Consider the following 12,395-nt stretch of genomic DNA (forward strand, 5'->3'; position numbering starts at 1 on the left):
GCGATGAGAGAGAGAGAGAGAGAGAGGCCAGCGATGAGAGAGAGAGAGGCCAGCGATGAGAGAGAGAGGCCAGCGATGAGAGAGAGAGAGAGAGAGGCCAGCGATGAGAGAGAGAGAGAGAGAGAGGCCAGCGATGAGAGAGAGAGAGAGAGAGAGAGGCCAGCGATGAGAGAGAGAGAGAGAGAGAGAGAGGCCAGCGATGAGAGAGATGAGGGGAGTGAGAGAGAGAGATGAGTGGAGAGAGAGAGAGAGATGAGTGGAGAGAGAGATGAGGGGAGTGAGAGAGAGAGAGATGAGGGGAGTGAGTGAGTGAGAGAGAGAGAGAGAGAGAGAGAGGAACAGAGTGAGTGAGTGAGAGGGGGAACTGAGTGAGTGAGAGAGAACAGAGAGAGTGAGTGAGAGGGGGAACTGAGTGAGTGAGAGAGAACAGAGAGAGTGAGTGAGAGAACAGAGAGTGAGAGAACAGAGTGAGAGAACAGAGTGAGAGAACAGAGTGAGAGAACAGAGTGAGAGAACAGAGAGTGAGAGAACAGAGAGTGAGAGAACAGAGAGTGAGAGAACAGAGAGTGAGAGAACAGAGAGTGAGAGAACAGAGTGAGGCAGAGATGAGACAGAGTGAGAGAGAACAGAGAGAGAGAACAGAGTGTGAGTGAGTGAGTGAGTGAGAGAGCAGAGTGAGTGAGAGAGCAGAGTGAGAGAGAGCAGAGTGAGAGAGAGCAGAGTGAGAGAGAGCAGAGTGAGAGAGAGGCCAGCGATGAGAGAGAGAGAGAGGCCAGCGATGAGAGAGAGAGAGAGGCCAGCGATGAGAGAGATGAGGGGAGTGAGAGAGAGAGATGAGGGGAGTGAGAGAGAGAGATGAGTGGAGAGAGAGAGAGAGATGAGTGGAGAGAGAGATGAGGGGAGTGAGAGAGAGAGAGATGAGGGGAGTGAGTGAGTGAGAGAGAGAGAGAGAGAGAGAGGAACAGAGTGAGTGAGTGAGAGGGGGAACTGAGTGAGTGAGAGAGAACAGAGAGAGTGAGTGAGAGGGGGAACTGAGTGAGTGAGAGAGAACAGAGAGAGTGAGTGAGAGAACAGAGAGTGAGAGAACAGAGTGAGAGAACAGAGTGAGAGAACAGAGTGAGAGAACAGAGAGTGAGAGAACAGAGAGTGAGAGAACAGAGAGTGAGAGAACAGAGAGTGAGAGAACAGAGAGTGAGAGAACAGAGAGTGAGAGAGAACAGAGAGTGAGAGAGAACAGAGAGTGAGAGAGAACAGAGTGAGAGAGAACAGAGAGAGAGAACAGAGAGAGAGAACAGAGTGTGAGTGAGTGAGTGAGAGAGCAGAGTGAGTGAGAGAGCAGAGTGAGTGAGAGCAGAGTGAGAGAGAGCAGAGTGAGAGAGAGCAGAGTGAGAGAGAGCAGAGTGAGAGAGAGCAGAGTGAGAGAGAGAGAGCAGAGAGAGAACACAGAGAGAACGGAGAGAGTGAGAGAGAACGGAGAGAGTGAGAGAGAACGGAGAGAGAACAGAGAGTGAGAGAGAGAACAGAGAGTGAGAGAGAGAACAGAGAGGGAGAGAGAGAACAGAGAGGGAGAACAGAGAGCGAGAGAGAGAGAGAGAGAACAGAGGGCGAGAGAGAGAGAGAGAGAACAGAGAGCGAGAGAGAGAACAGAGAGCGAGAGAGAGAACAGAGAGCGAGAGAGAGAACAGAGAGAGAGAGAACAGAGTGAGAGAACAGAGAGTGAGAGAACAGAGAGAGAGAGAACAGAGAGAGAGAGAACAGAGAGAGAGAGAACAGAGAGAGAGAGAACAGAGAGAGAGAGAACAGAGAGCGAGAGAGAACAGAGAGCGAGAGAGAGAACAGAGAGAACAGAGAGCGAGAGAGAGAGAGAGAGAACAGAGAGCGAGAGAGAGAGAACAGAGAGCGAGAGAGAGAGAACAGAGAGCGAGAGAGAGAGAACAGAGAGCGAGAGAGAGAGAACAGAGAGCGAGAGAGAACAGAACAGAGAGAGAGAGAGAACAGAGAGCGAGAGAGAGAGAGAGAACAGAGAGCGAGAGAGAGAGAACAGAGAGCGAGAGAGAGAGAGAGAACAGAGAGCGAGAGAGAGAGAGAACAGAGAGCGAGAGAGAGAGAGAACAGAGAGCGAGAGAGAGAGAGAACAGAGAGCGAGAGAGAGAGAACAGAGAGAACAGAGAGAGAGAACAGAGAGAACAGAGAGAGAGAACAGAGAGAACAGAGAGAGAGAGAACAGAGAGCGAGAGAGAGAGAACAGAGAGCGAGAGAGAGAGAACAGAGAGAGAGAGAGAGAGAACAGAGAGAGAGAACAGAGAGCGAGAACAGAGAGAGCGAGAGAGGGAACAGTGAGAGCGAGAGAGGGAACAGTGAGAGAGGGAACAGTGAGAGAGGGAACAGTGAGAGAGGGAACAGTGAGAGAGGGAACAGTGAGAGAGGGAACAGTGAGAGAGGGAACAGGAGAGAGGGAACAGTGAGAGAGAGGGACAGAGAGAGAGAGGGACAGAGAGAGAGAGAGAAGAACAGAGGCATGCAGATCAGTGACTAAGCAGAGAGGATTTTTAATTAATTTTCAATTCTGTTGGGGGGGATTTCTCAAGAGGAGAGGCATATTTACTCTCTCATACACACACACACACTGGGCCAAGTTTGAGTTAGTTTCGCATATGACAGGCACTGCACTGAGGGAGATACTTAAAGAATAAACAATGGATTATGTGGACCTATACTGTCTTTGTGGCTTCTTGGGGTGATTATTGAGAACAATTTAGAGGTAGGAGTTACTGTTATTTAGCTTACGCAGTTAATTAGTGTGATGGGTGGGGTATTGCGTGGCTAATGGTAATTTATTATTTTCAGCCACCATTGATTTTCTCAGTAAATATGGCTGCATTAGAAATGAGAGGATTAAGGAGTGAGTATTAGTATTGATTCCCCTTTTTAAAAAGCAGCACCAACGCAATCTAACCAATGACTGACCAATGACTTGGTCTGGATCCAACCAGGAAGTGACTAGGAAGTGAATTCCCTTGGTACCAGAACTATCTCCGGTCTCCTCAGGTGCGCTGTGCGGCGGTGTTTGCCCTGGGGACGTTTGTGGGGAACTCAGCCGAGCGAACGGACCACTCTACGACCATCGACCACAACGTGGCCATGATGCTGGCACAGCTCATCAACGACGGCAGCCCAGTGGTCCGCAAGGTGGGTTGTACACACACACACACACACGTTTTTTCCCTCACCTCACTATCTCCAATGTTCTTGCTGAGGTCGTTGACTGATTTTTACTGTGGGATGATGGACTGTGGTATGTCTTCTGCTGTGGGTGACTTGGTTTTTGACCGTGTGGGTGTTGGGTTCTGGTTGACTGTGTGGTGGCGGTGGGTTCTACAGGAGCTGGTGGTGGCTCTGAGTCACCTGGTGGTTCAGTACGAGAGTAACTTCTGCACCGTGGCCCTGCAGTTCATGGAGGAGGAGAAGAACTACCCTGTACCGTCACCTGCCAACACCTTAGGTACACACACACACTTCAAACCTCTGTCATAACCATTACAACAGGAAGTCATTGACGTGTGTTGTTGTACAGCACGCTGGTCCGCTTAGACTTGTCCCGGAGACTAACTGCTATACATGTGAAATGGGGTTTAGGGATCTGATGGAGTTGGAATGAAATATGCAGCATGTTTTGATAGAGCACATCAATATTTAACATGACCTTTATTACCTCTTCTCATATTGATTGTCATGTCGCCACTGTATTCCATTTAGTGCCAAATGAATCGGTTAATTGACCTTCCCCTGTGTGTGTCTGTACAGAGCCCGGTAACCTGACTCCAGTGCGCGACAGCCCGGCCATCCCTCGGCTGCGTTCAGTCAACTCCTACACCAACATCAGAGCTGCCACCACCGCACGCAACCTCAACAAGAGCCTGCAGAACCTCAACCTCAACGAAGAGGGTAGGAGAGAGAGACGGAGAGGATGACATTGAGGCGGGTGGGCGAGAGAGAACTGAAAAAAGAGAGATGGATAGAGAACTGTGGTTATATACTATAAAGGAGGGAGAAGGAGACAATGAAGGAGAGAAAGAAAGCGACTTAAGGGTAGAGAATTCTCTCTTCTTTCTCTCTGTGACTGCCTCTCTTCTTTCCCAAAGAATTACTTGAGTTGATTTGAAGCATCATCATCATAGTCAAGATGGCAAAGTCACAACAGAGAATATAATCCTCCTCAGGTTTACCACGCTGTCGCTAGGGCTTAGTGTGGTGGAGGGGGGCTGCCTTGCTCTGCTTACACACACACACACACACACACACACACACACACACACACACACACACACACACACACACACACACACACACACACAGTTTTGAGAGCCTATGTCTATCATACACCCACAGCATTATTGGAGGATTACACTCTTGACCCCCTCTCAGCCCCCGCTCTACTGACTGAATCAGATGTCAGCTCATTCTTGCTGAAGCCCCTGTCAACACAGCCACATAGCAATATAGCCATGCTGAGTAATACTAGCCGCTAGCATGTTAGCTTACCGCTTACAGCCTGTCTGAATCCACATCGTCCACTCATTCTAACTGGCAGCAGTGCTTGTCGCCAACAACCATGATAAACCGTTTAGCCTGCCTTGCCTACTCCCAATCCCCATCTCAATATGCACTCCGTCCCAGGGATATATGGCGGCCCTTTTGTGTGAGTCAGGCGATGAGAATGGGGAGTTGTGTAGAGTTATAGAGTGTGATGACTCGGGCGGACAGTTAGAATAGGCTGGGGAGATGGAATGGAAAGTCCAGTCAATAGCTTGTAGTTTTCTAGCTGGGGGGGGGGTAATTTCTTGAGCTAGTAAAACGTTGACACCTCACTTTACCTGCAGAGACACACACACATAGACACACAAAATCAAACAATCAGAGCAGAACAAGTACTTTATTTTCACTCTCCATTTCATACTGTTCCATATGCATTACTTCAGGGTATAGTTATTCTGGTATATTTCAGGGTATAGTTATTCTGGTATAATATGGTATATTTATTCCGGTATCATTTGGTATATTTCAGGGCATAGTTATTCTGGTATCAAGACATATCTCAGGGTATATCTTTTCTGGTATCAGATAGTATATTTATTCTGGTATAATATGGTATATTTCAGGGTATAGTTATTCTGGTATAATATGAAATATTTCAGCGTATAGTTATTCTGGTATAATAGGGTATATTTATTCTGGTATAATAGGGTATATTTCAGGGTATAGTTATTCTGCTATCATATGGTATATTTCAGGGTATAGTTATTCTGCTATCATATGGTATATTTCAGGGTATAGTTATTCTGGTATCTCATGGTATATTTCAGGGTATAGTTATTCTGGTATCATATGGTATATTTCAGGCTATATTTATTCTGGTATCATATGGTATATTTCAGGGTGTAGTTATTCTGGTATCAGAAAGTATTTTTCAGCATATAGTTATTCTGGTATCATATGGTATATTTCAGGGTATAGTTATTCTGGTATCAGATAGTATTTTTCAGCGTATAGTTATTCTGGAATCAGATAGTTATTCTGGTATCATATGGTATATTTCAGGGTATAGTTATTCTGGTATCATATTTCAGGGTATATTCATTCTGCTGTCAGATAGTATATTTCAGCGTATAGTTATTTTGGTATAATATGATATTTATTCTGGTACAATATGGTATATTTCAGGGTATAGTTATTCTGGTATCATAGTATATTTCAGGGTATATTTATTCTGGTATCAGATAGATATTCTGGTATCATATGGTATATTTCAGGGTATAGTTATTCTGGTATAATATGGTATATTTATTCTGGTATAATAAGGTATATTTATTGTGGTATAATATGGTATATTTATTCTGGTATAATATGGTATATTTCAGAATATATATTCTGGTATAATATGGTATATTTCAGGGTATATTTATTCTGGTATCATATGGTATATTTCAGGGTATAGTTATTCTGGTATCAGATAGTATTTTTCAGCATATAGTTATTCTGGTATCAGATAGTTATTCTGGTATCATATGGTATATTTCAGGGTATAGTTATTCTGGTATCATATTTCAGGGTATATTTATTCTGCTGTCAGTATATTTCAGCGTATAGTTATTTTGGTATAATATGATATTTATTCTGGTACAATATGGTATATTTCAGGGTATAGTTATTCTGGTATCAGATAGATATTCTGGTATCATATGGTATATTTCAGGGTATAGTTATTCTGGTATCATATGGTATATTTCAGGGTATATTTATTCTGGTATCATATGGTATATTTCAGGGTATATTTATTTTGGTATCATATAGTATTTTTCAGCGTATAGTTATTCTGGTATCAGATAGTATTTTTCAGCGTATAGTTATTCTGGTATCAGATAGTTATTCTGGTATCAGATAGTTATTCTGGTATCATATGGTATATTTCAGGGTATAGTTATTCTGGTATCATATTTCAGGGTATATTTATTCTGCTGTCAGTATATTTCAGCGTATAGTTATTTTGGTATAATATTATATTTATTCTGGTACAATATGGTATATTTCAGTGTATAGTTATTCTGGTATCATATAGTATATTTCAGGGTATAGTTATTCTGGTATCAGATAGTGATTCTGGTATCATATGGTATATTTCAAGGTATAGTTATTCTGGTATCATATAGTATATTTCAGGGTATAGTTATTCAGGTATCATATGGTATTTATTCAGGTACAATTTGGTATATTTCAGGGTATATTTATTCTTGTATTAGACGGGGTATAGTTATTCTGGTATCAGATGGTTATTCTGGTATCATATGGTATAGTTATTCTGGTGTCATATGGTATATTTCAGGGTATAGTTATTCTGGTATCATATGGTATATTTCAGGGTGTAGTTATTCTGGTATCATATGGTATATTTCAGGGTATAGTTATTCTGGTATCATATGGTATATTTCAGGGTGTAGTTATTCTGGTATCATGTGATATATTTCAGGGTATATTTATTCTGGTATAATATGGTATATTTCAGCGTATAATTATTCTGGTATAATGTGGTATATTTCAGCGTATAATTATTCTGGTATAATGTGGTATATTTCAGGGTATAGTGATTCTGTTGTGTAACTACTGTTGTGTATGTCTAGGTGGTCCGGTGGCGTTCTCTCCAGGTAACCTGAGCACCAGCAGCAGTGCCAGCAGCACCCTGGGTAGCCCTGACAACGACGAGTACATCCTCTCCTTTGAGACCATAGACAAGATGAGACGAGTCTCCTCCTACTCCTCCCTCAACTCCCTCATAGGTAGGAAAAACTACTGGCCTGCGCCACCCTTACTACTGGCCTGCGCCACCCTTACTACTGGCCTGCGCCACCCTTACTACTGGCCTGCGCCACCCTTACTACTGACCCTACGCTACCCTTACTACTGACCCTACGCTACCCTTACTACTGACCTTAAAATAGGGCTCCAGAATGTTCTGAATTGTGTTGTTCAATAGAGAGAGATTTTTTGAGATTTTTTGCATTAATATCATAAGCCAATTTATTTGGGGCTAAACTCAGACCACATTAGCTAGATCGCTAACACTAAATATAATACCCACTGCTAGTAATCATGTATTCATCTGAATGTAATGTCCTTAAGAAACGTTGATGCCTACTACCCTATGCACTAGCAATGGCCGATGCGCATTTCAAGTGCACTGTATATCTCCAAGCCAAATATACCGAACAAAAAGATATTCAACTATTTTACTGAGTTACAGTTCATATAAGGAAATCATTAAATTGAAATAAATTAATCAGGCCCTAATCTATGGATTTCACATGACAGGGCAAGGGCAGCCAATCAGAATGAGATTTTTTTTCCCCCACAAAAGGGCTTTATCGCAGACAAAAATACTCCTCAGTATCATCAGCTGTCTGGGTGGCTGGTCTCAGATGATCCCACTGGTGAAGAAGCCAGATGTGGAGGTCCTGGGATGGCGTGGTTACACGTGTTCTGCGGTTGTGAGGCTGGTTGGATGTACTGCCAAATCCTCTAAAAACAACGTTGGAGGCGGCTAATGGTAGAGAAACGAACATTAAATTCTTTGCCACACGCCTATGGTGGATATTCCTGCAGTCAGCATGACAATTGCATGCTCCCTCAAAACTTGAGACATCTGTGGTATTGTGTTGTGTGACAAAAGTGCATATTTTAGTGGCCTTTTATTGTCCCCAGCACAAGGTGCACCTGTGTAATGATCATGCTCTTTAATCAGCTTCTTGATATTCCACACCTGTCAGGTGGATGGATTATCTTGGCAAAGGAGAAATGCTCACTAACAGGGATGTAAACAAATTTTGAGCGAAATAAGCTTTTTGTGCGTATTAAATATTTCTGAGATGTTTTATTTCAGCTCATGAAAAATGAGGGACCAACACTTTACATGTTGCGTTTGTATTTTTGTTCAGTATAAAATATCTTGGTTGAGAAAAAAGTATACCCACAGAAAGCCGAGGACATTCTCTCTTCAACAGTTTCAACAGGTGTTGCTTCCAACTCTGTTTTTCCCACAATTGGATTTTTAAATGTTATACAATCAGAACCCTTTTTTGGGGGGGGGGGAGCATGTGGCTCGCGTGTCACAACAGGCACCAGCGAAACAGTTACAGTTGCTGGGCAGACACTTTCATTACAGGAATCTTGAGGATAATGCACTCTGTTTGACCAAATCATGGACGTTTTGAAACTTTTGAGTGAGTTGACCTTGTAATGAATGTTCAGCTCGCACCAATGCAACCAATATTTTTTTTTTACCTGCACAGCCAGGTCAAATGGGATTAAATGGTCGCAGTATGGAGCCCTGCCTTCCTATACTTTTCCATTTCTCCTGCTTCAATTCCCTCATACCCGTAGGTAAGACTCTTGTTCTCAACCTACCATCCTCTACTGTTCAACTCACGAGGGTGCCCCTGGCTCCAAAAGACTGAGTGCTTTTCCTGGTCTCACTGGCCCCGCTCTGTTTCCCCTATGCTGTGGTGATTGGCAGAGGCCTTGATGCGTCCCGACACTCAGTTTGTGTGTGTGGAGAAAAAGCATTAACTCACCAACAACACGAGGGAGGGAGGGAGTGAGAGAGGTGGAGAGAGATGGGGATTCCCTACCTTCTGTTGCCGTTTTGAGAAATGCCCGCTTCACACACCAACTGCCCTTGTTTTTGACAATGTACTCCAAAACAGTGGTTTCCAACTCCAGTCCCCCCAACAGCACACATTTGAGTTGTAGCCCCGGACAAACTCACCTGATTCAACTCATTGAGGGCTTGATGATTAGTTGACAAGTTGAATCAGGTGTGTCTGGGTGTACTTTTGTGGGAACTGGAGGACCAAATCTGGGAACCACTGCTCCAAAAGACGAGGACACGGCTCACACACACACACACACACACACACACACACACACACACACACACACACACACACACACACACACACACACACAGACGAGTACACTACACACGCATCCCTCAAGTGCACCACTGACCCGTGGGAACACACCGCTGTGTTAACTCAGATTAATCAAATAATCCAGTATTAATCAACCCCCACAGGAAGCCGGATTGGCCAAGTCCATCACAGCCACCTCTGTCCATCACCGCTTTACCATTGAAGTCTGACGAATAAATGACCAGGAAATGGATATAAAAGATTATAAACAATTCACATTCTGGTAGACGTTTCTGTCGCTACCCTTTTAACCAGTGCGTTTAGCATTCATTCAGCCTTTGTCTAAACCCTTCCCAAGCTGCACTAACACCATCATGAGGTCTGATTCATTCTAAACAGGTTGAGTATGAAATTGGCCCCTCGCCCACTATGCTGTGTCCACTTTAGCATCTTACCATAGAATAGTATTAGTCATTATATTTCCGTTGTCCTTACCTCCTTATGTGCTTGATTCTGACTCCCAGCTAGCAGCCCATGACATGGCATGCAAACAAACAGCATGGGGTTTGTACCATAGAGGGTTTAGCGTAGTGCTGACTCGATGCCTAAACATTTAGATATGTAACTTGTTTGGGAGCCTAGCCATGTTGCAGGAGCACAATTGGGTTGAGTTAGCTAACACTGGTCGGTCCCACAGAATATATAATTGATTGGGCAATATCTGGTACTTGATAGAAGTGCTCTTCATAAAGGGACTGTCCTAAAACAACACAACAGATGGCTCAGAATATGACACAGAATATGGACTTACAACTTAGAATTTTGGGAGAACTACCTCTTTAAGGTCCTGAGAGAGACTAGCGTTCTGTCCAGGGAGTGTACTTGTACAGCAAGCTGCCTCACGCTACAGAAACAGGAGATTCTATTCCCTCCTGAAAGTAACAGTTTGAAACGCTTAGTGAATCTGGCCTTTAAGATAAAAAGGAAAATGTCTTACACAGCAAAATACCACCCAGAGCACACCTACCTACTCTAAGGCGTTCTGATATCCTTCCTGACGTTTCAGTTTGGCCACAGCAAGGACTTGGCTCAGCTTCTCCCTGTGTCAGTGCATTTAAGATGCTCATGTTTGATTGAAGGAAATGGGTTATATACCGTAGCTTTCAGAGGCTGACCAAGACTTATATTGGATTGGGTGTTAAATATGCATTAACAGATGAGCTTTGAGACATTTTTTCTCTGTCTTGTTCGAATACTGCAGGGGAAGCTCCAAATGTAGCTGTTGTAGTGAGAAAGATCGTTTAGGATTTGACATGGTTGTAAAATTGTGCAGATGTTGCAAAGGTCCTCATACCAGGCCTTGCTGAACCCAATTCAGCCTGGGAATGATCTGTAGTCACAGTCTCTACTGATGAACTGTATAGCGTGCTGTGGTGATAATGTGTCTATGCCAGTGAAAACTGGTAGTATTTCCCTGTTTAAATGGCAGGGAAACAGTATTTCACATTCATCACCAGGGCTGTTTACCGCAGCACCTAATCACATTCATGCCCCTGGGCTAGAACCTAATCACCTCTTTACCTCGCTCACCCGCTCTCGCTTACACACACACTCTTTTCCCTTGCTCCCTCTCTCTTGCCTGATTACTTGATTGCTTTCTCGCTCCCTCTTTTCCCGTGCTCTCTTTCTCTCTCTCTCCTTCTCATGCTTCCGCTCTTGCTTACCCCCCTTGCTATCTCTCTCCCCGCCCTCCCCCTCCAGCTCTCACCCTCCCCCCCTCGACCCAAACTACAATCTGCTGCAGTACTATTAACCAGAGTTCCCGATTTTTCACACACTGTGTCTCTATGAAATGCACTGGTTAGCCGCAACAGTTCGTGATAGCCTGCCACGCCTCCCCTCACACATCCCTCATTCTACAGCCTCTGGAGGAGGAAGAGACAGTGTCCTCTCTTACCCTCAGCATAAAGTGACTCAACTCCCTAAGGACACTTTTCATTCTGTTCGCTATCTACAAGTATGAAGTGCTGGGGGGGAGGGAGGGAGGGAGAGAGGGAGAATTAACACTTGGATACCTTCACTGCCGGGCGTCGTCGACGAACAGAAGATTGCATCAGACAGAGGGAGAGAGATCGTGTATGTATGTTTGAGTGAGGACAGACACAGCAAAGAAACTAGGGAGAGGGAGTGCTGTGTTCCTTGCAAATTGAGAGTCAATGTGCCATAATAATGAACTAGAAGAAGAGGGGGCACTCCTAATACAAAGAGAACGGTGACAGGCAGGTTTAGGCCCGGAGCAAAACAAACTGATGTTGACAGCTCCTTCGTGGCAAAACCCGGTGAGTGACCGTCTCTCTCGAACACAGCTCAGCGGCACTGCAGTGTTCTGTCAGGTTGAGTGGCAGCTTGGAATGAGGGATGACACTGCAGAGAGGACGACAGGAGATCGAGAAAATAGATAAATAAAATATGGAGGGGGGAGGTAGTCCTGGGTGGAAAGGGAGGGAATAATCGTCAAAGTGAACACACACTTTCTTACAAACACACACAGACCTGTCGCCCTCGGTAGGTAAAAAAGACAATAGCAGAGCACTTGCTCATTCATATTCCGCATAATGATGACAGTTGGCAGTCGTTCCTCTCACAATCAGCAATGGTGCAGAAGCCAGCTGCCTTCCTTGTGTGTGTTGATTAATGAGTTGCATTACCTGACACGGCGGCCATGTTGGCTCTAGCACCTCAGCAGATGACTGAGTGAAGGAGAAGTGAGACAATGGCAAGTCAGTGTGGATGTGAATGTTTTTGGATGTTAGATGACGGGTGATTAGCATCAATTGGATGTTAGCGTTTCTATGCTATGGTGATGATAGGGAATTCAGTGGTGGAGTGTGATCGCTAAGCATGCTGTGTTTGTGTGAGAGAGCGAGCGAGCGA

At 44.3% G+C, this 12,395-nt stretch overlaps 1 protein-coding gene across 1 annotated transcript in view; it reads left to right on the forward strand.

The window, feature by feature from the left end:
• Positions 1-12,395, forward strand: part of LOC106588110 (regulatory-associated protein of mTOR) — a 215,231-nt gene that overhangs the window by 166,885 nt on the left and 35,951 nt on the right. Inside the window, exons 18-21 of the mRNA XM_082965118.1 lie at positions 3,049-3,189; positions 3,382-3,502; positions 3,805-3,945; positions 7,176-7,331. Of these exons, the coding sequence (XP_082821244.1) occupies positions 3,049-3,189; positions 3,382-3,502; positions 3,805-3,945; positions 7,176-7,331 (559 nt within the window). The remainder of the gene's footprint in view (positions 1-3,048; positions 3,190-3,381; positions 3,503-3,804; positions 3,946-7,175; positions 7,332-12,395) is intronic.

The sequence above is a fragment of the Salmo salar genome, chromosome 02 (assembly GCF_965601325.2).
Source record: "Salmo salar chromosome 02, fSalSal1, whole genome shotgun sequence".
In the NCBI taxonomy this organism is placed as follows: domain Eukaryota; kingdom Metazoa; phylum Chordata; class Actinopteri; order Salmoniformes; family Salmonidae; genus Salmo; species Salmo salar.